Source organism: Elephas maximus, chromosome 11, assembly GCF_024166365.1.
Source record: "Elephas maximus indicus isolate mEleMax1 chromosome 11, mEleMax1 primary haplotype, whole genome shotgun sequence".
NCBI lineage: Eukaryota > Metazoa > Chordata > Mammalia > Proboscidea > Elephantidae > Elephas > Elephas maximus.
The window spans coordinates 20,423,750-20,449,204 of record NC_064829.1 but is presented as its reverse complement, the minus strand read 5'-3'; the positions used below and the strand labels follow the sequence as shown (position 1 = coordinate 20,449,204).

Here is a 25,455-nt window from a genome sequence, read left to right as displayed (position 1 = left end):
CTGGCGATAATTCAAAAACTGTAGCAGCAGTACAACAACACAGAACTGTAGAAATTCAAGCCAGATTCAGAAGAGGAAGTGGAACAAGGAATATCATTGCTGATGTCGTAAGGATCTTGGCTGAAAGTAGAGAATACCAGAAAGATGTTTACCTGTGTCTTAATGACCATGCAAAGGCATTTAACTGTGTGAATCATAACAAATTATGGATAACATTGTAAAGAATGGGAATTCCAGAACACTCACTGTGCTTATGAGAAACTTTATACATAGTTCAAGAGGCAGTTTTTCAAACAGAATAAGGGGATACTGCATGGTTTAAGGTCAGGAAAGGTGTGTATTAGGTTGTATCCTTTCACCATACTTATTCAATCTGTGTGCTGAGCAAATAATTCAAGAACTGGACTATATGAAGAAGAACACAGCATCAGGATTGTAGCAAGACTCATTAACAGCCTGTGTTATGCAGATGACACAGCCTTACTTGCTGAAAGTAAAGAGGACTTGAAGCACTTACTGGTGAACATCAAAGACAGAAGCCTTCAGTATGGGTTACACCTCGACATTAAAGAAAATAAAAATCCTCACAATTGGACCAATAAGCAACATCATGATAAACAGAGAAAAGATTGAATTTGCAAGGATTTCATTTTACTTGGGTCCACAATCAATGCCCATGGAAGCAGCAGTCAAGAAATCAAACAACGTATTGCATTGGGCAAACCTGGTGCAAAAGACCTCTTGAAAGTGTTAAAAAGCAAAGATATCACCATGACGACTAAGGTGCACCTGAACTCAAGCCATGGTATTTTCAGTTACCTCATACACATTCGAAAGCTGGACAATGAATAAGGAAGACCAATGAAGAAATGATGCCTTTGAATTATGATGTTGGCAAAGAATGTTGAATATACCCAGGACTGTCAGAAGAACGAACAAATCTGTCTTGGAAGAAGTACAGCCAAAATGCTCCTTAGAAATGAGGATGGCAAGACTTTGTCTAACATACTTTGTACATGTTATCGGGAAGGACCAGTCCCTGGAGAAGGACATCATGCTCGGTAAAGTGGAGGGTCAGTGAAAAAAACAAGGACCCTCAATGAGATGGATTGACACAGTGGCTGCAACATTGGGCTCAAACATAGCAACAACTGTGAGGATGGCGGGGGACTGGGCAAGGTTTTGTTTTGTTTTCCATAGGGTCACTATCAGTAGGAATGGACTAGATGGTACCTAAACATCAACAAATATATCCAGGACCCATTATTTTAAACATCCCATTATTAATTCCTACCAGATTTTAATATGTATAAAATTTGCCCTCCAGATGGACTTGTCTACTTCCTGTTATAAAAGAGAAGTCTATAATCCAACATGTCCATTTTTCACATGCAAGAAAATGCTAAGTTCATTTTTTTATTGTTTTTGCCTACTTCTCAATTTCCAAGTGATATCCTTCTGTTTTAAATTACTGTTTCTTCACATTTACTCCTCATTATACCAAGTAATTTCTTTATATTTTCCAAAAACACCTTTTTTTTTTTTTCTTCCTATTCCTAAACCCAGAATTCAGGTAGCGTCTACCTTTTTTTCCAAAGGCAGCTTCAGTCCAATTTTCCATTAGAAGTATCACTGTGAAACAGTTTCTATTATGTCACTCTGAAAAACTGCCTTTCTTCAAAGAACTTTGTTAACAAACTAAGTAAAATTAAACAGTAACAGAAGTCTTTGAATTCAAATGGTCATATTGAAAGAATGTGATGACCTCAGCATCATAGTTCATGTAACAAATAGTGTACAAGCTATAACTTATTGCAGTCATCATTGTAAGACAATAAACTTACCTTATGTTTAAACAATGTGTGCTTAAAGTATATTTTTTCATTACGTTATTTTTACTGAACATTGTTTTCTAATGAAAATTGTTATGGAACTCATGAAATACACTTAAGAAGGAAAAAGTATTGGAAATAGTTTCAGTGAACTTGATTTTTCAAATGCTTGAGATTATTATTTCTTTTAGAGTGATATTTGGGGCCAGTTGACAGTAACATTGATTTGTCAGGGAGAAGATCAAGCTTCTAATTCTGAGTATAAAATACAGCAGGAAGCACACTGCTGGTAAAATATTTTCTTTGTTAGAACTTTTATTTCATATTATCTATTTATTAAAATATTGTTGATGTTGTACTCAAGGTTTAATAAGACAAGTGCCAATAAAATAAACATTGCAATTCTAAATTGATCTTTTTCTTCCTTTTTTTTTTTATTGTACTTTAGGTGAAGGTTTACAGAACAAACTAGCTTCTCATTAAACAATTAGTACACATATTGTTTTTTGACATTGGTTACCAACCCCATGACACATCAACAGTCCTTCTCAATCTTGGATTCCCTATTACCAGCTTTTCTGCTCCCCGTCTCTCCGCCTTCTAGTCCCTGTCCCTGGGCTGGTGAGCCCATTTAGTCTCATTTTGTTTTATGTACCTGTCTAATCCTTGGCTGAAGGGTGAACCTCAGGAGTGACTTCGTTCCTGAGCTAAAAGTGTATCCGGGGGCCATACTCCCAGGGTTTCTCCAGTCCCTGTCAGGCCAGTAAGTCTGGTCTTTTTCTGTGACTTAGAATTTTGTTCTACGTTTTTCTCCAGTTCTGTCCAGGATGACCTTTTCCTTTTAAAGTTGTTTTTAAGTCTAGTCTCCGACGCAAATAATATGTGTGGGAAATGTAACAGACCAAATCTTTGTCCTTGTAGAATTTAGCCCTATTCTTGGTAAATACCCAATGCAACTTTTCAAAAAGTGAAAATTCTAAGTGCTGAGTATAGTTTAAGTGTTGAGTATAGTTTTAACTCTTCCCTTTAACGCCCATTTACTTAAATAAATCAACAATTTTGACTGCACCCAGACATGGACACAATAAAAAGAAATTATGTGTCCGTAAATTGAAGAAATGCCTGTGCCTTTCTCTTCCGCTCACTGCAGATACTGCTTCCTGTGCTAACTGGATGTGATCAGTGAGAAAATCTTCATAGATGAGAAAAACTTTCTTAGATGCTAGGTGACATTACAGTTAATATTAAATATCAACTGTAATCTAGGACTTTCAAAAATTACTACTTTTTTCCAAGAAGTATAAATTATCCCATTTCTTAGGTTAAAGCCCAGCTATAAAACGATGTAACGCTCAGAGGTTAAGGTGGAAACATGTGTATTGCCTGGGACTCAGAAATAACATGTTTTTGTTTCATTTCATGTTTTCACAAAAAATACTTTACAAATATGAATTTTCCAGAACACATCAATGAGATAGCTATATTCTTAGCAACAGAGGCAGTTGAGAAAGCAAGTAAGCAGGTTTTTCTGTTCTCCAAGTTGCATGAGTTTGGGGCCAAATTTGATCAATCACAAACCTGGAAAAAATGGTGTTTTAAATACTAGATTGTTCCATTTACCTGACAGTTTACTGCTAAAGCATCAATACTTTAAAATATAATTTAAGACAGTTTGGTGAAAATTCTTTTAAAATATACTAAAAATATACTACACACACAAAAAAATATATATATACTACACATTTCGTTAAGTACAGCCTTCTTGGATGCAGTGTACTGCATCATATTTACCCTCTTCTGTGTGACTCAGAGCCATAATTATTAGGCTTATCTATTGTACACTGTTGCAATACAGTAATGTCATTATGGAGCGAGGAGCTATTTGCTCTCATACCAATTGTCTTTGTGTCTGCTTTTTAGTTTTTCAGCTTCCTCACTTATGATCATTTTTCTTATTCTCAGTGTGCCTGCTGTTAAAAAAAAAGTACCTTCTTAATCCCTCTTTTTTAGTGTAGGCTACTGAGAGAAACCTACCAACGAGGCTTCTTAGAATCATCTTAAGCTAAGTGTAAATAGATTTCAAGTGACAGTCTACGAAAGTCTCCCATGACTGGTGCCCAGGAATGCCAGTGTGTGGACTTTGTCACATCAACACTAGCTCCCGGAGGCTTGAGTTCCTCGCTTCGTGGTTTTGGGCAAAGTTCCAGATGGGTGAGGTATGAGCGTGCTAAGATTAGCTATGGAATTGAGAGAAAGGCTTAGCTAATTAAATTGTTCCCATTCTTCCAGTTTTGTGACTCCTGTTTGCAGAAAGATCAAATCTTGCACTTTAGTAAAAACAAGATTCTTAACCTATACCACTTTTTTCTGTTGTAAATTTAAGGTATACCTCTAATATAATAGACAGCAAGCATATGGATGATTCATTTCCTTTTAAAAAGGGATTACAGATGAAACAATGAAGGATTAATATAAACAATCTGCCATGCCTGCAAAATAGATATGAAAATATCAACAAAAGGTTTAGTCAGCATCCATTCTAGAAAGAGTTCTTTCCCCTTCATGATAATACCACACTTTTCTATTCATATTCTCTCTGTGGCTCAACCATGCTAAATGGGCACTCTCTTAGGTGTTAGTCCTTTTTTAGGTTTTAATAAGAGTTCTTGTTTAATATTTTTTTTGATATTTGTTTCATCAGGTATCTTCAGGAATAGGAATAAATCCCCACCCGCAATTTCCAATGGAATAGACAGCGCTTTTTAAACATAACATATGGTGGACATTTCAGTTAGGGAACCATTAACCTTTAATTGGTCATTATTTCAGTTTATCTGAAAATAACCCTTTATTTGCTTAAAAGAAAAAAATGATTAAAACATTCCTCTAGAACTAGTCTGCTCTGAGCTTTACATGTGTTAAAAACTACTTTTTGGAGGTTTATCACTGAAGCCCACACTGCCAACAGTAAGGACACAAATTAGAATGGATGCGAAGGTTAGGAACAAAGACCCTCTTGCCGCTCTGCTGTTTGGGCCCTGGCTGCTTCTTGCCTTTCCCCTGGGAGCATTTTTGCAATGTTTTTTCCACTGACAAGTTTTATTGGACAGTAGGCCAAGATGCTAGCCTGTTATGATACAATCTGGAAAGGAAACCGTCAACTCATGCGAAGTATCTGTTGGAATATATTTCATGCTTCTCTTTAAATAAAGCTGTGCCATTCTGGGATTAAATATGTTTTTCCTAAAGTATTAAAACAAATCAAGTTTAGACTGGCACGTGAGTAAATGTCAAAATGAGCAGCACATTTTACTCCGTTCGGAATAGATTTTGGTGTGTGCGTCAATGTTCTCATGCTGTACAAACTCTTTGATATGTTATATTAGATGGAGGTGTAATTTAACATAACTCTCAAAAATGAAAGAACTCGAAACATAAACTGAATTGTTTTCTTTTTTCCTGAAATTTTTTTCTTTTAAAATTCAAAAACCAATCCTTCTCAAACATCTGTATCTCTCAAAATTTATTTCAACGTATTTCCATACATTTTGACAATAGTTGCTTCTAGATCGCTCTCGTTTCTAATCCAGAGGGGCGTCTTTAGGTTGGCTCATGGTCACCTGATCAGCAGAGCAAGTTTCCATGGATGTCTGCATTCTTCCATGATTTACCAACTTTGAACATGTGAACATAGGCAATTCTTACTCCCTCTATGTTCTCCCCTCCAATTTCCCTTCAGTTCTTTATTCTTTCTAGCCTTTCCTGATGACTAGTTGAAGGTGGGTGTTATTGAAGCAAAAGTCATGAATTAGGTCCTGGTAAGGTCAGGAGCCCTAGTGTTGCAGAGGTTAAGAGTTCGGCTGCTAATAACCAAAAGGTTAGCAGTTTAAATCCATCAGCTGCTCCTTGGAAACCCTATGGGGGCAGTTCTACTCTGCCCTATAGGGTCACTATGAATTGGAACTGACTCAGTGGCAATGGGTTTTTTGGTTTTGGTGAAGGACTATTCAACCTTCTTTTTTCCCAAGGCTACATTGTCCCCCTTTTCACAATCAACCCATTCTCATGAATGTACCATGGTCACATCAAGGACTGAGCGAGAAAATGTGGCTAAAATAGCACCAATTTTTTTTTCAGCCCTGAACAAACAATACTGTCCATGGTTTTGGGTCTACCTAAGAGATGTGGCACATTCATTTAATGTTCTATTACAGTGAGAAAGTTGATTTGTCAAACAGGACCATGCACATTTGGTGAGCGGTTGGGACCTTCTTTTGCACGGATTCAAGACCTTGCTTTATTTAAGGCTAAAGTAAAGAATCTCAAGGTAAAAGTTTGTACTTAGTTGATTCTACCAGAAAGTGTCAGCATCCTATTTTTGACCTTCTAGGAACCAGAGAGGTTGTTGTGAATGTGGATGATGATGGAGTCATTTCTTTGAACTTCGAATGTGATCAGATGTCTCCAAATTCCAAATTCACCTGGTCTAAGGATTACATATCCACTGAGGATTCTCCACGGTTAGAAGTTGAAAGCAAAGGCAACAAGTAAGAACTGCTTCAGTGGTAGTAATGGGTTTCCTTTTCACCATAGGAGCGTGATGTAAGCTCTTCGTTTTCAATTTTAATTACTTGGAATAAGGGGAGGAAGTTGCAAATATATTTGCAACTACATATAAAGTCATAATGAATATAAACCTTAAAAATAATAGTCCTTATAAAGTGCTTTCACATTAGCGTCTTTAAAGTGCTTTCTCATATATTATCTCATTTATGATGTTAGAAAAGCTTTGACTGACATAAAATTCCACTGTAAAGATGATTCTCATTAATTCTAAGACATTTTGGAGTCTTAAAGTAGTGGTGAGAATGCTTAATGGGGGGTTGCTGGAAGAACTTGCTACTTGCTTCAAGTTATGGTAAATTAAATGGGCTAAATATAATCTCTTGTGCTCTTTTCACCATCAGTGATGAGTGAAAAGAACTCAATAATGGGTAGTACTTATAGATGATGCATTCTACTTCCATCTTCCAGGGTGACCTTGGGCAAGCTATGTAACTTCTGTTTCTTTTCTTGTAAAATGGGGGAGGAGAGAGGGAATTAATTTTATGTTCTCTCACTTCTTTTCAGCTCTAAGATTTTGAGTTTTCTTTTTACTTCACCTTGCTTATCAAGCTTTGTACTCTCATAGTATCAACCATATTGAATTATATTTGCTAAAACAAAGTATTTTTCTATTACAATGAAACCCAACTTATCTCAGAAAGAAATAACAATTTAGTTGGAGAATGGCAAGAAAATACTGACTATAATTAAAACACATTTTTCTGTCACTCTGCTGTAAAGTCTTTGAAGTAAAACATACATTTGGTCAAAGAAAAGACAAACTATAAATAGTTCTTCCAGTGTTTCCACTGGCTAACATTAAAATGTTTAGCTGATCTTAGACACTGACTAGCAGTATGACTCACCAAAGTTAGAAAACACAGTAAAATGTAACCATTGATCCACTTATTCATTTATTCGTTCCACGTATGTTTATGATGCACATATTACGTTCCAGACAAGGTACTGGGTTTTGGCAGTACAACAGTAAACCAAACAATACCTGCCCCTGCAGGCACAGGGATTATGGGATATAGATAATGGAACAGGCATATAAACCAGCACGATAAGCTCAGAAAAGGGGAGCACAGGGAAAGGCACCCAGCAGTACTGACAGCAGGTTCCACTCTTTGGGGAAAAAATTCAGGCTCCCCAGCAAGGACTGATCAGCTACATATCTTTCTGCCAGATTTGTATTGAAATACAAGACAGTTTGGGGGTGGGAGATACCAGCTACCCTGTCACACACACACATCCAAGGAGGTCAGGAAAGTCTTCTCAGAAATGACATTTAACCTAAGACATCAAAAATCAGTACGTTTTAGCTCAGCAAGGGGGATAGGAACAGTGTTTCAAATGAAGTAGCACGTACAAATGCCAACCTACCTACAGACAGGGCAGAACACAGATCCACTGACCCCATATAGCTTCAATTCTAAGAAAAATATTGTTGTTTTGAAGGACGAAAATGACCTTTAAAGACCTTGGGACGGATGACTTGGGAATTTACTCCTGTGATGTAACAGACACTGATGGAATTGCTTCAAGCTACTTAATAGACGAAGAAGGTAAGTTTCAAATCAAATTAAGAAGTCTAATGCTGCTTTAATTTCTCAAGTATTCTCTAACATAAAGACAGTTTTGTTTTAGTAAAGGTTTAATGTTCTCTCTTTCTTTCTACAGAGTTGAAACGTTTACTTGCTCTCAGCCAGGAACACAAATTCCCAAGTAAGTGTCCAAAACGCATTCACAGAGCTCAGCAATTTTACTCGGTAGTGACTTCTGGAATAGGTCAGGTGACGATCTGATGGTATGCAGAACAGAGGCTCTTGAGAACATAAATGGAACCCACATTGGTGGGTACAGATATACTTTCTAAAAGTGCTGCTTTTTCATTGCTTTGCCATTTGTCCTCCAGAGATACAAATGATATGACTGTAGAAAATACATCCCATGTTCTGTTACATAGAGAAGTGTCAGGCAACATAGGTGTAACATTTGAGGATTAAGTTCTTCAAGTTTTACCTACATATTTTGGTATCACATATATATCTTCTGGGTATATGCACTTGACTATACACATGAACCTCACTCAATGGAATAGACAAGAATCAAATAAAATACTGAAAGAGATGTTGGAGAAGCCCAGTCTCACCAATCAAAACAAGACCAGAGGCCAACTGCAGACAGACCATCAATTGCTCATATGCAAGTTCAAGTTGTAGCTGAAGAAAATTTAAACAAGTCCACCACAGCCAAAGTACGACCTTGAGTATATCCCACCTGAATTTAGAGACCATCTCAAGAACAGATTTGACACATTGAACACTAATGACTGAAGGCCGGACGAATTGCTGGATGACATCAAGAAAATCATAATGAAGAAAGCAAAACGTCGTTAAAAAGAAAGAAAAGACCCAAATGGATGTCAGAAGAGACTCTGAAACTTGCTCTTGAACATAGAGTAGCTGAAGCGAACAGAAGAAATGATCACGTAAAAGAGCTGAACACATTTTAAAGGGCAGCTGAAGAAGATAACGTAAAGTACTATAATGAAGTGTGCAAAGACCTAGTGTCAGAAAACCAAAAGGGAAGAACATGCTCAGCATTTCTCAAGCTGAAAGAACTGAAGAAGAAATTCAAGCTTCGAGTTGCAATAGTGAAAGATTCTATGGGCAAAATATTGAAGAATGCAGGAAGCATCAAAAGAAGATGGAAGGAATACAGAGTCACTGTACCAAAAAGAATTAATCGACATTCAACTTCTTCAGAGGTTGCATATGATCAAGAAGCAATGGTACTGAAGGAAGAGGTCTAAGCTGCACTGAAGGCATTGGTGAAAAACAAAGTTCCAGGATTGACGAAATACCAATTAAGATGTTTCAACTAATGGATGCAATGCAAGAAGCACTCACTAGCCTATCCCAAGAATTTTGGAAAATAGTTACCTGGCCAACTGTCTGGAAGAGATCCATATATGTGCCTATTCCAAAGAAAGATGATCCAGTGGTCTGTGGAAATTCTTGAACAAATTCATTAATATTACATGCGAGTAAAATTATGCTGAAGACAATTCAAAAGTGGTTGCAATAGTACATCGACAGGGAACTGCCAGAAATTCAAGCTATATTCAGAAGAGTACGTGGAACAAGGGATATCATTGCTGATATCAGATGGATCCTGGCTGAAAGCAGAGAATATCAGAAAGATGTCTACCTGTGTTTATTGATTGTGCAAAGGCATTCAACTGTGTGGATCGTAACAAATTATGAATAACATTGCGAAGAATGGGAATTCCAGAACACAAAATTGTGCTCATGAGGAACACGTACATAGTCAAGAGGCAGTCATTTGAACAGAACAAGGAAATACTGCATGGCTTAAAATCAGAAAAGGTGTGAGTTGGGGTGTATCCTTTCATCATACTTATTCAATCTGTACACTTAGCAAATAATCTGAATAACCGGACCATATGACGAAGAACAGGGCATCAGGATTGGAGGGAGACTCATTAACAACCTGCAGTAGCCAGATGACACAACCTTGCTTCCTGAAAGCGAAGAGAACTTTAAGCACTTACTGATGAAGATCAGAGATACAGCCTTCAGTATGGATTGCACCTCAACATACAGAAAACAAAAATCCTTACAAACAGACCAGTAAGCATTATCATGATAAAGAGAGAAAACATTGAAGTTGTCAAGGACTTCATTTTACTTGGATCAACAACCAACGCCCATGGAAGCAGCAGTCAAGAAATCAAATGACGTATTGCAGTGGGCAAATCTGCAAAAGACCTCTCTTAAGTGTTAAAAAGCAAAGATGTCACCTTGACGACTAAGGTGCACCTGACCCAAGCCATGGTATTTTCAGTCACTTCATATGCATACAGACGCTGGACAGTGAATAAGGAAGACTGAAGAACTGATGCCTTTGAATTATGGTGTTGGCGAAGAATATTGAATATACCATGGACTGGCAGAAGAACGAACAAATCTGTCTTGGAAGAAGTACAGCCAGAAAGTTCCTTAGAAGCGAGGATGGTGAGACTTTGTCTCCCGTAGTTTGTACATGTTATCAGGTGGGACCAGTCCCTGGAGAAGGACCTCTTGCTTGGTAAAGTTCAGAGGGTCAGGAAAAAAGAGGAAGACCATCAAGGAGATAGACTGACACTGTGGCTGCCACAATGGGCTTAAACATAGCAAAGATTGTGAGGATGGTGCAGGACCAGGCAGTGTTTTTTTTCTGTTGGACATAGGATCACTATGAGTCAGAACTGACTATGGCACCTAACAGCAACATGTCTTTTTCGAAAACTAATCTCTTCATAAGTAATTTAGCAGAAGTAACTTAATAGAGGAGTCATATCTCTGAATAAAGAGAATACCTCCTATTCGAAACTCCTGGAAAATAAGATAAACATGCCTTGGTCAGAAAAATAATCCCTCGGAACTTTCTATCAAACCCTTTAATTAAGTACTTTCTACATTAAAGATTAAATTCCACAATCGACACCTAAGACAACAGAAAGAAGTCTGAAATGACACCCGGCAGGTTCCACTGATCTGATAGCATCTCTTGCCATTAGTACCTGTTGGCCAAAGTAGTGAAGCATCCAGAAAGTTACACCCTAGAGCTTGAGCAAACAAATAGAGAATGACAGCATACATTCATTCTTGTAAAATCAGAATTTTGTTTTTACACCCTAATACCTAAACTACTTCACTAATACAGGAGTTTCACAAATCCGCAAAACTATATCCCTACCCGAGACTGTAGACAAAACTTAGTATATTTGTACAGGTGTATTTTTCTAGGGAGAGGGCCCATCACTCTGACTGAATTCTCAATGGAGGCTATGATTAGCAAAGGAACAAAAACACTGCCCTAGGGCCAATTGCCTACATTCTCTGACATTTCTAAGGAAAGACTTCTTGATCCTGTTGGTGAATGTTGGCCTCAGCTGCACTGTTCTCAAAATGGACTTTGTTCAGAGCAGAGTGGCCTATGTGTTCTGAAGGCAGCATGCAGCTTTCTGAATTCTAGGGGAGAACTTTCCCCATAGCATTACAGGCAAGCCACTTCTTGCCTGGGTGTTTATTTGGCATAAAGCTGGCAAGGTAAGATCATGAACAGAATCTGAAAAGTTGATTTTTAAAATTGTGTTGAATGTAAAGTTTTGGCCTGGACTTGCTTTGTGGTGTACTTTTTGATTCACTCAGTGAACCTGGGCAACTTATTTCAATTTCCCTGGGCCTTGCTTTTTTTTCAGGAATGGCTGTTGTAATATTTTATTAAAACGCTTGTCATCTAGTCAGCTCTGACTCACAGTGACTCCATGTGTGTCAGAGTAAAACTGTGCTCCATAGGGTTTTGTTTTGTTTTTTCCATTTTTTTTTTTGGTGAAAATGCACGCAGTGAAACACACCAATTCAACAATTTCTACATGTACACTTCAATTATATTGATTGCCTTCTTCAAGTTGTGCAACCATTCTCACTATCCATCTCCAAATTTTTCCACCACCATTAAGATAGTCTCATTGCCCCTAAGCTTCTTATCTAACTTTCGAGTTGCTGTTGTCAATTTGATCCCATGTAGATAATTCTTTAAAAGAGCACAATGCTCAAGGTAGACTTTTTTTTTTTTTTTTACTATTAAGCTAAACTACTATCTGGTTTAAAGAAGAATTCAGAGGATAGTATCAGTTTCAGGTTTAACACTTATCTCAGGGCAGTAGTTTTAGGGGTCATCCAGCCTCAACGGCTCCAGAAAATCTAGAGTCTATGATAATTTGAAATTTTGTTCCACATTTTTCCCTCTTTTGTTCAGGATTTTTTTTTTTTAATAGAATCTTTGATCAAAATGTTCAGGGATGGTAACTAGGCATCATCAAGTTCTTCTGGTCCCATGGCAAAAGAGACAGTTGTTCATTGAGGCAATTAGCAACACATTCCATATTCTCCTCCTATTCCTGCCTCTTCTTCGTCCTCTGCTGTTCCAGACAAATAGAGATCATTTGTTGTATCTTGAATGGTTGCTCACAAGCTTTTAAGACCCCGGGCACTATGCAACAAATGAGGAGGTAGAACAGAAACACTAAAAACATGAGACCAATTGACTGGGATGTCCCATGAAACCATGCCCCTAAATCTCCAAACCAGGAAAACAAATCCCATGAGGTGTTTGGTTGTACATAGGCTCCATACGGTGTTCACTGACTGGCTTTTCAGATCGCCAGATCTTGCTTCTAAGGTGCCCTCTGGGTGGACTCAAACCTCCAACCTTTTAGTTAGCAGCCAAGCGCATTAACTGTTTGCACCGCCCAGGGACTCCTTAATAGTTTATAGTACTTACCATATAGAGATGCTGTAAGAGTTAATAAACGTGGTATCAGTCGAGCTTTGAACACTAATACATAAAAAAATATATATATATTAATTTAATCTAAACAGTGGTCCTGAAAGAATCAACTGCTAGGAATGGGAGGTCTGTCTCCGAGCCATAGAGGATAGTCTCCCCTTTTCTCTTTATCTTCATAGGGCCATGAGGCAGGGAGTGAAGGAAAGGGTCACTCTGCTGAACACAGTCAGAGCCTGAAAAGAGAGGCAGACCCCAGTCATGTTTGCACCGTCTACTTTCAAACATCAGTAGAAATGGAGAGAAATAGCAGCACCTATGAATCTAGTTAGTCAGACAATAAACACTGATTAAATGTCTTGGCAACAGCTGGTCCAAACAACATTTACATTTAGCTGTAAGGATGGTGATGACAAAAGATGGAGAGTCAGTGCGGAGACAAGACGCCAGCCCTCCTGGAGCTCAGTGGCCATCTGGACTTAGAGTTAATTAAGGCATTTTTGATTGCCTGCTGCCACTCTCATTTATTCTGAGATGTTTTATTTTGTATAAACATACGGACTCTGACTGTTGGCCCTATGAGAGAAGGAGCAACAAACACACTCAGGTAGGCTTTGATTAGAGGCAGCGTGTCAGTTTGGTAGGCACAGAGAGGGAACCCGAGAGTGTGTCTACAACCCTGACATGCGAGTATCAACTTTCCAAACCAAGGGAGTTCTCCCCAGGCCGCTGAAGCAGCATTTTAAATATTCCAGCTCTTTTTGCCCCTAGCCACTATCAGATTAATCAAGTGACTACAGAAATGTTTTCAGAGAGCTGATGATAGGGTCAAAGCAGCATACTAATTTCTCAAAGTATTCTCACTCTCTCTTAGTAAATGTTGACACTTACTAACTCATTTTCTTGAGATTTTGTAAGATTCTAAATTGGCCTTGTTTCTTAGAGGATGTGAATGAGACTGTGGTGTTCTTTTGTCCTTTTACACAGTAAATTCTCCTATTTTAAGCTGTTTTCAAAAATATTTTGAAAACCATTAAACATATGCCTTAAACCTACAAATAGCAGATATTTGCTAGAGCAAATTAACTGCCAGAGAAGAGAGCCTAGAGAAGTTTAGGGATGAGAAAAAGGAAAAAAAATACATATATATGTATAAAGAGATAAAAACAGAAATAATCTACTCTGTTTTACCAGCATTTGTAGAGAGGAAGTGTATTTAAAAAAAATGTATATATATATATATATATATATATATACACATATAACCAGACCTGTTGCCATCAAATCCATTCTGACTCATAGTGACCCTATAGAGTAGAAATGCCTTGTAGGGTTTCCAAGGAGCAGTTGGTGGATTCAAACTGCCAACCTTTTCATTAGCAGCTGAGCCCTTGACCATTGCACCACCAGGGCTCCACATATATCTATATCTTAGATTTTCAAGGTTTGGTTTGTGCAGGGGTGGGGGTATATGTTTCAGTATTATCAACACTCTGTGAAATTCACTATTTGCAGACGTTGGTTATTATCCCACTTGTGTACATATGTATGTGTGAAGATATACACAAGTATATATACATAAATGTCAATATAGTATATGTTACAATTGGTGGTTGTAGGATGTTGTTGAAGCAACTGGAAGAGGAAAGAGGTACCAAAATAATAATAGTCAACATTTACAGAGCACTTATGATATGCCAGGCTGTTTGTAGGGTCCTTAAATGGGATGTATCATTTAAACTTCACAGTGACCTTAAAGGGGTCAGTACTGTGGTAATGTGATTTTAGAGATGAAGAAAGTGAACCCCAGAGAGATTAAGTAGCTAGACCAAACTCGCAAAGCTGGTATGTGGGGTTAAACCCAGGGGTCTGACCCTGGAGCCTGTTCCCCTATACACGTGGGACTGTCTCTGTGTGGGCACCTGGCATATTGGCCACCATGCCATCTGTGGTGATTCCTGGTGGCCAGCATTCCCCAGACAATGTCCTTATTACTCAAAGACAACGGTGAACAATAAGGGAGGCAGAGCCTTCCAGGATCCCTCCCCACCACCCCCAACCAACACTCTAGACCTCTTTTCCAGGCCAATGGCCCTTACGGCCTACAAGGTAATCACATCACTCATATACTACATTCCCCAGAATGGGGTCTCAGACTTTTCTAGAAGAGAGTCTACTTTCCACTTCCCTCAGGACTTACTGGTAGCAAGCATGAGCTTCTACTGTCTGCACACTGTGGCCTGTCCATCCTCCCCTTTCCTCAGAAGTTATGCCCACACTGGGAAACCCCTGATGGTCCTCAGAGTGGACAACGCAGGATCAGGAGGAATGCAGGATGGAGGAAATAACCCTAGGCTGAGGGAGGAGATTGTAATTCTCCGCTCACCTCTGCTACTAAACCTTCCTGGGTCTCAGCACTCCTGTCAGTGAAGTTAGGTCAGGAAGTGAACTAACCTTCCTTGACTACTGGTCATTAGTCTAGTAACTTAATGCATTTTATTACTATATTTACTCTTCTTAATAGCCTTGTGAGGTAGAAAATATCCACTTGAGCCGGTGAGGAAAATGAGGCTTAAAGAGGAAGGTAGCTGTTGAAGGTCATAATATGACTCCAAAGCCATCTCTGTCTGCCTCAGCAGATGACGCCTAAGCCTTCTTTCAGTTCTGAAATGGATGAATCTAAACTAAAATTTTCAATGAATATGCAATAATGCAAATGAAAGGCATTCCTTGAAGCTTGAAAAACAGTCATTTTAGGATAAATGCAGAGAAGTATTAATTTATATTTGGTAGAAGTTTGGGAAATTTGTAGTTTAAAATGTACCACATGCTAAAATTTTGAGAGAGGTTTAAGAACAGTGTAGAGAAAGTAAAGGGTGATGACTTCCCAGACAACTAAGCTGTGAGAGACAGCCATGTTTTTCCACAAAGTATGCCCTAGAGCCACCTGCAGTTGGAGGAGCCATTCTAGAGAACATTATCTAGTTTTAAAAAATTAAAAAGAACCGATTTTGAGAGATATCAGCCAACTTACTAAATTTCACTCAGACTTGAGTGGCTTAAGTGATACAGTTGTAAATCAGAGATACCACGTGGCTGCTGCACCCTCTACGTGAAGGAAGGCATGATGTATTTTAATTAACTCCTCAATAGAGACTCACTTACTTGCGTCTAAAAATTTTGCTTGGTCTTAGAAGTAAAATGAACTCATGTAACATTGGGATGGATACGGTTTAAATGACAAGTTAGTTGATTTTTGTATAGTATATAGTCAAAATTAACCATTCTTTAAAATGCATTTAAAAACATTTAAAATGCTCCCAAAGTGAGTTAAATTGTTGAAGAAAATAAAACTTCACTCCTTCCCAAATATTTTGAAGTAATTAAGTTAATAAACCATAGAATGTTGGAGCTGGACAATATCTTGGCTAATTAGGATATTTACAGACATTATATTCATTTATAGACAAGTTAGGTGAGGCCCAGAGACAGGAAGCAACCACCTGATATTACGCAGTTTGTTATTAGCAGAACTTGGACTAGTCACCAACTCTTCTGGGTTGTCCAGGACTCGTTTCATCACTCCTTGTTATTGTCCCTCAGTAAACCTAGCCTTTGAATTATGATGTTGGTAAAGAATATCGAATATACCATGGGCTGCCAGAAGAACTAACAAATCTATCTGGGAAGAAACACAGCCAGAATGCTCCTTAGAAGCATACGTACTTTGGACATGTTATCAGGAGGGAGCAGTCCCTGGAGAAGGACATCATGTTTGGTAAAGTAGAGGATCAGCAAAAAAGAGGAAGACCCTCAACGAGATGGAATGAAATAGTGGCTGCAGCAATGAGCCAAGCATAACAATGATTGTGAGGGTAGAGAAGGACCGTGTGGTGTTTTGTTCTGTTGTACACAGGGCCACCATGAGTAAGAACAGACTTGATAGCACCTACCAACAACAGCCACAGTAGATCGAGGCATATGTTAGAAGGGCCCTGAGAAGTTCATCCTCCTCATTTATATAGTTGAGGCAACTCAGAGAAGGTGAGAGACTTGCCCAAAATGACCATCCCTGGATTAGAACCCGTCTTGCGTCCCATGGTCTGAGGCTGTCCCTGCAATGCTCTCCCTGTCTCCAGGTTTATGCAAGAAGCCAAGTACTACATCTCCATTTTCACTGGCTGTTTTTCACTTGTTGAAAGATCAGTTTCAGCACAATTTGTTACTAATATAATACTATTTCTGTTTTTATTTTTCGTAGTTGTCCCAGTTAAATCAGAGTTGCAAGTTGAAATTTTGGAGAAGGGGCAGGTCCGGTTTTGGATGCAGGCTGAGAAGCTGTCTGGCAACGCCAAAGTCAGCTACATATTTAATGACAAGGAAATTTTTGAGGGGCCGGTAGGTTTTACACTTTTTAGATTTTTAAATGTATTGTTGTAAAATACCTAGGAGAAGCCCTGTTAGAATACAGGTAAGTTGTGAAAATCACTGGGCAGTGGAGTGGGGGGAATTTTTAAATCATTTCCTCAGGTGAAAAATGTGGAGGGAAAACATAGACTGAGTACATCTTGTTATCCAAACTGGGCCCTTGTGAGAGTGAAAGGGTATACAATAAGCATGTTTCCAAGTCAGCAGCCATAAACCAAGGTTACCTCAGGCAGCCTGGTGAGTATGGTCACCTTGGAAAACAGCTGCTCACCTGAGAAGGCAAAGGAGCCCTTACCTGAACTAGCATAACCCCAGCAAAGACTTGATACTTTGTATTGAGGAAATGGCCTCTATTGTTCCAATGGCTCAAAAAAAAAAAAAAAAAAGGCAATAAAAAGATCTCATATTGCTTTTCTGGTTAAAAATATGACATATACTTATTGTAAAAAAAATTACATTCTTAAAACTTTTGATATACATGCTGGTATACATGTTTTTTCCTACATTTTTGTGTCTTTATGTCTGTTTTACGTAAGTGAATATGTATGTGTACATATATACACGTTCATACATTTATTTCACTAGACGAGCTTGGACTTTCCATCCTTATGCTATATTTCTTTGCGTTTAACATAAATGAAGGTTTTATAGATAGTGTTACGACATGTGAGCTGTATTTGTCCTCCCCACAGATATCATTACAGCCAGGACTGTGCCCAGTAGTTCTAAAGGCCTTCAGTTCAGTGGCTCTGGCGCTCCCACATGCTATCACGGGAGTAAATGGGAAACAGAGAGGGACAAGGCGGTGTGGCTCGTGGCCACTGTAACAACCCATTGAGATATATTTTTAAAACATTTGAGGATCCACGAGTGAGGTAGAAGGTGGTTTATGTAAATAGCAGAAGAGTATGCGGCATATTCCTTTCAGCTCATGTGGTAACTGCATTTAGAGCCAGAATAAGTCACTCTTGTGTCCAGTGTGGCCTGTCTCCTTCCTAGTTCAGAAATGTTCTCATCTGCTAGTATGAGCACCACCTGGCCAACAGAGAGGAAGGAAAGGCATTGTTGGTAGCACTCTGCCACCACAGCCACTGAGCAGACACTCATGCACATATGTGCGTACACACTCTTCTTCATGTGTCCATGCGTGCACACACACGCAGACACACACAATACACACTGTAGTTAAAGAGCTGTTTGTTGTCATGGCAATCGCTCCTAACCATACTATTTCAGAGGTTGAAAATTGCTGTCTTAGGTCAGGTTCCCCCAAAAGAGAGCCTGAAATAGAGATTCTCATTGGAGTGATGTCCAGGGGGAGTGCTCTCAGGAGACAGGAGTGAGGAAAGCAAAATGGGGGCAGATGGGGGGCAGGGGGACAGGGAAGCTAAGCAGAAATGTGGTCTCAGCCAGAGACTGGCTTCAGCAAGGGAAGCTCTGGAGCTTTAATGGCACCGCAGACTTGGGCCCAGACCTGAGCCTTCATTCTGTGATATTTTATAGCAAAACCTCATTAACTCAAACCTGTTGTGAAATTTGTGCTTGTACGCACAGGGACTAGATTTATCTTTACCCTCTGGAAAAAAGTTGTTCAAGCAATGAGATAAAATAAGCACAGTCTACTAGAGCAATTTTAATTCAGTCAGGGCAAATGATTTCAACTTTCGAAGTATCTTTCAGTTACATATTAATTTAGCAGATATTTATTGATTGCCTACTGTATGCCACCCATGTACTAGACACCAGGGGCATAGCCATGAATGGTGTGAAACTGTAGGCAGCGCTTCCCTCAGACTGCTGGTGGTTTTACATCCTTCTGCTCATTCAGAGTAATGCGATCTGGAAAGTCAGTGGGAATCTAAAAATAACTCAACAACATTTTGTGATTTGCAATAACAAAACTTTATTTGTAATTAAGAAATTAAATTTCAGATCTTGTAGTAATTCATTCTGGACATCCTCTAACCAAGTACTCTGAATTGATGGTCATATATTCCTCATATTTTCCTTTTCCTTGGGAAAAAGATTTTGAAGACTTGCTTATCTTTTAAAAAAGAAAAACGTTATTAAGAAATTTTATTAAAATTATAATTCTTTGTGGTTGATTTTTATTTTACCAAGCTCATTGTCTTCAAAATAAAATATCTAGTTCACTGATTTCTCTGTCTTTTCCTCTTTGCATTGAAGAAATATAAGATGCATATTGACCGAAACACTGGTATAATTGAAATGTTCATGGAGAAGCTGCAGGAAGAGGATGAGGGGACGTATACTTTCCAGCTCCAGGACGGAAAAGCAACTGGCCATTCTACTCTTGTTCTTATTGGAGATGGTAAGAGTCCTGTGGAATATTAACTGGAGGGCATTGCTCTCCTCTTCTGTGCAAATACTCCACAGCACAACGTGGTCATGTGAAAGGACGCATGAGGCGTTTCTCAATTGAATTCCAGTACGCAAAACACAATTCTCAGTTTCTACTTTCCACAGAATCATAGAAATTAAAGTTGCTTTAAAAGGACACCCAATTCATCCCTGGCCCACAGGCAAGACTGCGTTGAAATGATCTCATATATACCTAAGTATTACTAAAACCCTCCAGTAAAGAAGACTGTCATACAGCCGAGACTATATGTGTGTCTCAGAAACAAACTATGATACTGTTTTATAAGGTATACTTACTTTAAAGTACTTAAATTGAGAAGGAAAAAATGCAAAAACAGTGCATACCAAATCTACTGATTATACATTACAAATAGACAGTAGTAAGTCAGCTGACGTAAGCCACCATGGAAACCACCAAGATTTAAAATGTGGCGTTTAACAGAACACTGTAGAGGCTGGTCAGATCTCTACAATCACAACATCTGATTCTATTCCACAGTTCCCTAGCTTTGCGACCTTGGACAAGTTACTTAGCCTTTTTAAGTCTGTTTCTCCATCTGTAAAGATTGAAAACCAGTGGGGCTGTCACAATGTGAGAGTGTTCTAATAATGAATATAAATTGCTTAGCACAGTGTCTGGCATGTACATTTATACTGCTCAACTCAATTTCATACTTCCTTGTTTCCAATTTCTAGTTTATAAAAAGCTCCAGAAAGAAGCTGAATTCCAGCGGCAAGAATGGATCAGGAAACAAGGTAAAAGATAGGCAGTGAATAGAGAGAAAAACCAGTTTTTTGAACAAAATATTCTAAGATTATTTCATAACAAATTAAAACAAGTATAATAATATATATAAACATACAAAAACAATTGAAAATATTTATGTATTAAACATGTTTCCATTTAAAATGCTTAAAAAAACCTAGAATTTTTAAATTTCGTTTTCAAACATAATATACCTTACGATTTAAAAACGAACTTTGATTTTGCATTTGTGAATAATAAAATGATTGCTTATGTCATTTCAAATTTCATAGGTCCGCACTTTGCTGAGTATTTGAGCTGGGAAGTGACAAGCGATTGTAACGTACTATTGAAATGCAAGGTAAGTGGTAGATAAATTTGTAATACTTGATTCAAGTGAAATAAAGATGACCTAGAATGTGGAGAAAGGAAGATCAGTTTTTCATCTTCTCTGTTTGCACCACTATAATAAGCAGCATATCCTTCCTGGTGAATGCTCCTGTAACCTCTGGTTGGGAAGAAACATTTAAAATAAAACATAAAAACATGGAAAGGCAAGATGATCACTCCCATTTGTTACCCATGCCCTAGTTAATGAGGACAAATCTGCATTCTAAGTGGTAGGTCTTTGCCAGAATCATTCCAACTACGATTTTTTTTTCTGTGAAAATTTAGCAGCTTCCTATCTAACTGTGTGACAATCAGGACTTTTGAGGGTCCCCAGCTCTGCTACTGGTTCTGAAGCCACTGTGCTAACTTGATAGAGAGGTTTAGTGAAGAGTTTGCAGCTCACAACCAATGGTCTTATCAGGCCTTTGGAAATTTTTAGAAAAAGAGAAAAGAAAATCTAAATAGTATTCTAAACCACCTTGAACCTCCTGACTCATAGTGGCCCTGTAGGACAGAGTAGAACTGCCCTATAGGGTTTCCAAGGCTGTTATCTACAAAAGCAGACTGCCACACCTTTCTCCCATGCAACAGCTGATGGATTCAAACCAACCTTTTGGTTACCAGATAAGCACTTAACCACTGTGCCACCAAGGCCCTTTTCCTTAGCATAGGGTGTTATCATAAAAAATGTTAGATAAGGAACTTCTGGAAGAGGTTGGAGTGTTATGGTCATGATGGCTGATAGCAACTCAAAAGCAGAAGCCTGGATTTGGTGTTGGGTGTGCAGTTGTCATTTTGAAAGCCGGAACCCAAGGGCCCCAGCTTCTACTTCTTACTAGCTGCCGTCGAGTCAGCCCCTGACTTACAGTGACCCCACGAACAATGGAACGAAATGCTGCCCAGTCCTGCGTCATCCCTATGATCAGTTGCGGATTGGACCATTGTGATCTACAGAGTTTCCACTGGCTGATTTTTGGAAGTAGGTCATAAGACCTTTCTTCCTAGTGCATCACAGTCAGGAAGCTCCGCTGAAACTCATTCAGCATCATAACAACACTCAAGCCTCCTGTGACAGATGGGTGGTAGCATGAGGCACATCGGCTGGGAATCAAACCTAGGTCTTTAACGTGGAAGGCAAGAACTCTACTACCAAACCACCACAGCCCTCTCTGTCTCTACTAGATATTTTAAGTTCAGAGAAACAGCAGTCTACCAGAAATAAATAAGAAAAATCAATTTTAGGTTTCAGCTTTCAGGAAACCTTAAAAAATGGGAGTACATTCTTAATGCTCAACACAGTATTAAAAATCTGCTCAGTCTTTCTCACAGCCTGGCAATGGCTCTTGAGAAAATCTTTTGTAGGCAGCAGCTTAAAACACTCACCCTCTCCCTTTTATCACTGCCATGCAGTTCCCTATTTGCATTCTCCTTCACCGACCTCCCTGTAAACCCTCTCTTTCCCAGAAGCCCACACATCCACCCTCCCTCTATCGGCCCTACCGTTGCAGTAGCCCTCTGGTATCCTGTTCTGATGGCTGTCCTCAAAGATCAGCCCCTTGCCCAGATTCTGAACAACCAAGGGGAGCCTACAAATAAATTGAGTACTCAAATATTATTTATTTATGCTGTTCCAATACCGGAATGTCTTTCTTTCAACTTCTGTGACAAAACTCTTTCTCAAGGCCCAACTCAATGTCATCTCCTCTGTAAAGCCTTCCCCTTCTCAGTTCAAGTAGAATTAACCTTCCTCTGTCCCCATAAAAACAGAGCCCTTAATTTTATTATTATATCAATTTACTCACCACTAAACATTTAGACCCACAAGACTGCCACGGCCCCACTTGGCACCAATTGCAAAGGGGTACAGGACAGGAACCCCAGCTCCCCCGAAGGCAGTGTAGAGGGTTTCTCCTGCTAGGAGTCCTTGCAGCGGTCAGTGCAGGAGCCCATGTCAGGGAGCTATTCTCCTTGCCTGCCCCCCAGATGACGACTCATGTGCAGGACACAAGATCCCCATTGGGCAGGTTCGGAAGCTCTGTGGCTTAAAAATCTCCAACAGTAGGGACGGAGCCCAGATGGTGGAATAGACAGATGCTTCCCTCAAGCCCTCTTTACAACAAAGACCTGAAAAAAAAAGTGAAATGAGTATATTTGTGACAAGCTGGGAGCCCTGAGCATCAAAGGCAAGCTTAGACAAAGAACTGAGGGGCAGGGGGAGGAAGAGGCCTTTCAAAACTGGAGAGGAGTTACCGGAACTGAATCGCGGAGAGCCCTCAGGCACCATTCCCAGAGCGCGGCAGCGGCGGGCGGCAGCGGGCTGGTACTAGCGTTCAGCCACAGTTTCCTGAGGGAGAAGCAGCCAGCCACACAGCCCACTCACACCTTCGGAGCCTGAGGCGAACAGCGCTCTCGGCAAAAGCTAAGTACTTCCGTACATTTTACCGCGCCCCCTCAACCCCCAAGCCAGCTTCAGCAGCTGAATCCCTGGGCCTGAGATAGACTCTGATGAGCACCTAGAGCCGCAAGCAAAATTCTACTGAAGATCATTCAAAAACGGCTACAGCAGTATATCGACAGGGAACTGCCAGAAATTCAGGCCGGTTTCAGAAGAGGACATGGAAACAGGGATATCATTGCTGATGTCAGATGGATCCTGGCTGAAAGCAGAGAATACCAGAGGATGTTTACCTCTGTTTTATTGATTATGCAAAGGCATTTGACTGTGTGGATCATAACAAACTATGGATAACACTGCGAAGAATGGGAATTCCAGAACACTTAATTGTGCTCATGAGGAACCTTTAGGTAGATCAAGAGGCAGTTGTTCGGACAGAACAAGGGCATACTGATTGGTTTAAAGTCAGGAAAGGTGTGTGTCAGGGTTGTATTCTTTCACCATACCTATTTAATCTGTACGCTGAACAAATAATCCAAGAAGCTGGACTATATGAAGAAGAACAGGGCATCAAGACTGGAGGAAGACTCATTAACAACCTGCGTTATTCAGATGACACAACCTTGCTTGCTGAAAGTGAAGAGGACTTGAAGCACTTACTGATGAAGACTGAAGACCACAGCCTTCAGTATGGATTACACCTCAACATAAAGAAAACAAAAATCCTCACAACTGGACCAATGAGCAACATCGTGATAAACGGAGAAAAGGTTGAAGTTGTCAAGAATTTCATTTTACTTGGACCCACAATCAACAGCCATGGAAGCAGCAGTTAAGAAATCAAAAGACGCATTGCATTGGGCAAATCTGCTGCAGAGGACCTCTTCAAAGTGTTGAAGAGCAAAGATGTCGCCCTGAAGACTAAGGTGCAGCTGACCAAAGCCATGGTATTTTCAATCACATCATATGCATGTGAACGCTGGACAGCGAATAAGGAAGACCAAAGAAGAATTGACGCCTTTGAATTGTGGTGTTGGCGAAGAATATTGAATATACCATGGACTGCCAAAAGAATGAACAAATCTGTCTTAGAAGAAGTACAACCAGAATGCTTCTTAGAAGCAAGGATGGTGAGACTGTGTCTTAAATACTTTGGATGTGTTGTCAGGAGGGATAGTCCCTAGAGACAGCCATCATGCTTGGCAGAGTACAGGGTCAGCAGAAAAGAGGAAGACCCTCAACGAGGTGGATTGACACAGTGGCTGCAACAATGAGCTCAAGCATAACAACAATTGTAAGGATGGCGCAGGACTGGGCAGTATTTCGTTCTGTTGTGCATAGGGTCGCTATGAGTCAGAGCCGACTCGACCACACCTAACAACAACAATTAACTGGGGGAGCTCAGGACAGAAGCATCTCCTGTCCAGGCATAAACCGTCCATGCACCGTCTGCACCTTTCCCTTCTGCATGGACCTGTGTGGGCCTATCTTGGGAGAATAGGCCCTTGTTGGCAAACTCCAACCATTGCAGCTATGCGGTGGAGAGGTGGGTGTTTGACGTTTGACATTGCTTTGCCTATTAAACAAGGTCCTCACCTACCCACAACACGGACCTAAGGACTGGTAGCTCCACTCAGGTCACCCAGCCACCTGTGACAGGGGTCCAAAGATAACTGGTACCTCCCAGTCCTCACAACAAAAACTTTGGGTGCCCATGGTCCCTCTGCAGAACCCACCCACAAGCATGCTCTAGGGAACAGAGACACGTTATCCTCAGAGACACTTGGGGGTCGGATCTCAGCCCCCTGCCTTGTTCAGAGCATGACCTCCCTGCTGCAATCAGATACCGGTATATACACCAATCACCCCTGCCCCTCTAAGACTGTAGGACAGAGCCTGTACCACACACTTGATATCAGCTACCTGGAAACCTGACCCGCATTCATACAAGAAAACTGACTGGACTCCTAGACTGATATACCTGATAACAGCTCTAGCCAGCTGGGGACAGGACACCAGAGCTCCAAAGGTGAAAATAATCAAGCTAGCTCACTCAAACGGGGTATACCAAAACAAAACAAAGCAAGCAGCTACAACACAGTAAGCAAGTATAAACTAATACAATGGCTCGGAGACAACAGTCAATATCAAGTCACATAAAGAAACAGGACACGATCACCTCGACAGGCTCTCAAAACAAAGAATCCAGGGATCTTTTAGACGAAAGTGCATTCCTGGAATTACCAGATGCAGAATACAAAAGTTTAATATACAGAACCTTTCAAGACATCTGGAAGAAAATGAGAACAAGCCAAGGA

The 25,455-nt window shown here is 39.8% G+C and overlaps 1 protein-coding gene and 1 long non-coding RNA gene across 12 annotated transcripts in view; one reads left to right on the top strand and one right to left on the bottom strand.

Annotated features, from left to right (window-relative positions):
- The window catches only part of MYOM1 (myomesin 1), a 180,653-nt gene that overhangs the window by 129,182 nt on the left and 26,016 nt on the right, over nucleotides 1–25,455 (top strand). For all 5 annotated transcript variants that reach the window (XM_049900248.1, XM_049900246.1, XM_049900245.1 and 2 more), the window contains 7 exons: nucleotides 6,223–6,379; nucleotides 7,899–8,005; nucleotides 8,121–8,165; nucleotides 17,059–17,195; nucleotides 19,413–19,557; nucleotides 20,304–20,363; nucleotides 20,646–20,713. In XM_049900248.1, coding sequence (XP_049756205.1) covers nucleotides 6,223–6,379; nucleotides 7,899–8,005; nucleotides 8,121–8,165; nucleotides 17,059–17,195; nucleotides 19,413–19,557; nucleotides 20,304–20,363; nucleotides 20,646–20,713 — 719 coding nt within the window. The remainder of the gene's footprint in view (nucleotides 1–6,222; nucleotides 6,380–7,898; nucleotides 8,006–8,120; nucleotides 8,166–17,058; nucleotides 17,196–19,412; nucleotides 19,558–20,303; nucleotides 20,364–20,645; nucleotides 20,714–25,455) is intronic.
- Nucleotides 20,624–25,455, bottom strand: part of LOC126085171 (uncharacterized) — a 41,196-nt gene continuing 36,364 nt past the window's right edge. For 5 of the 7 annotated variants that reach the window (XR_007519196.1, XR_007519195.1, XR_007519194.1 and 2 more), the window contains one exon: nucleotides 20,624–22,866. This is a non-coding gene — a long non-coding RNA (uncharacterized LOC126085171). Of the gene's footprint in view, nucleotides 23,087–25,455 lie in introns of all 7 variants that reach the window. The other 2 variants (XR_007519193.1, XR_007519192.1) reach the window with 2 other exon arrangements.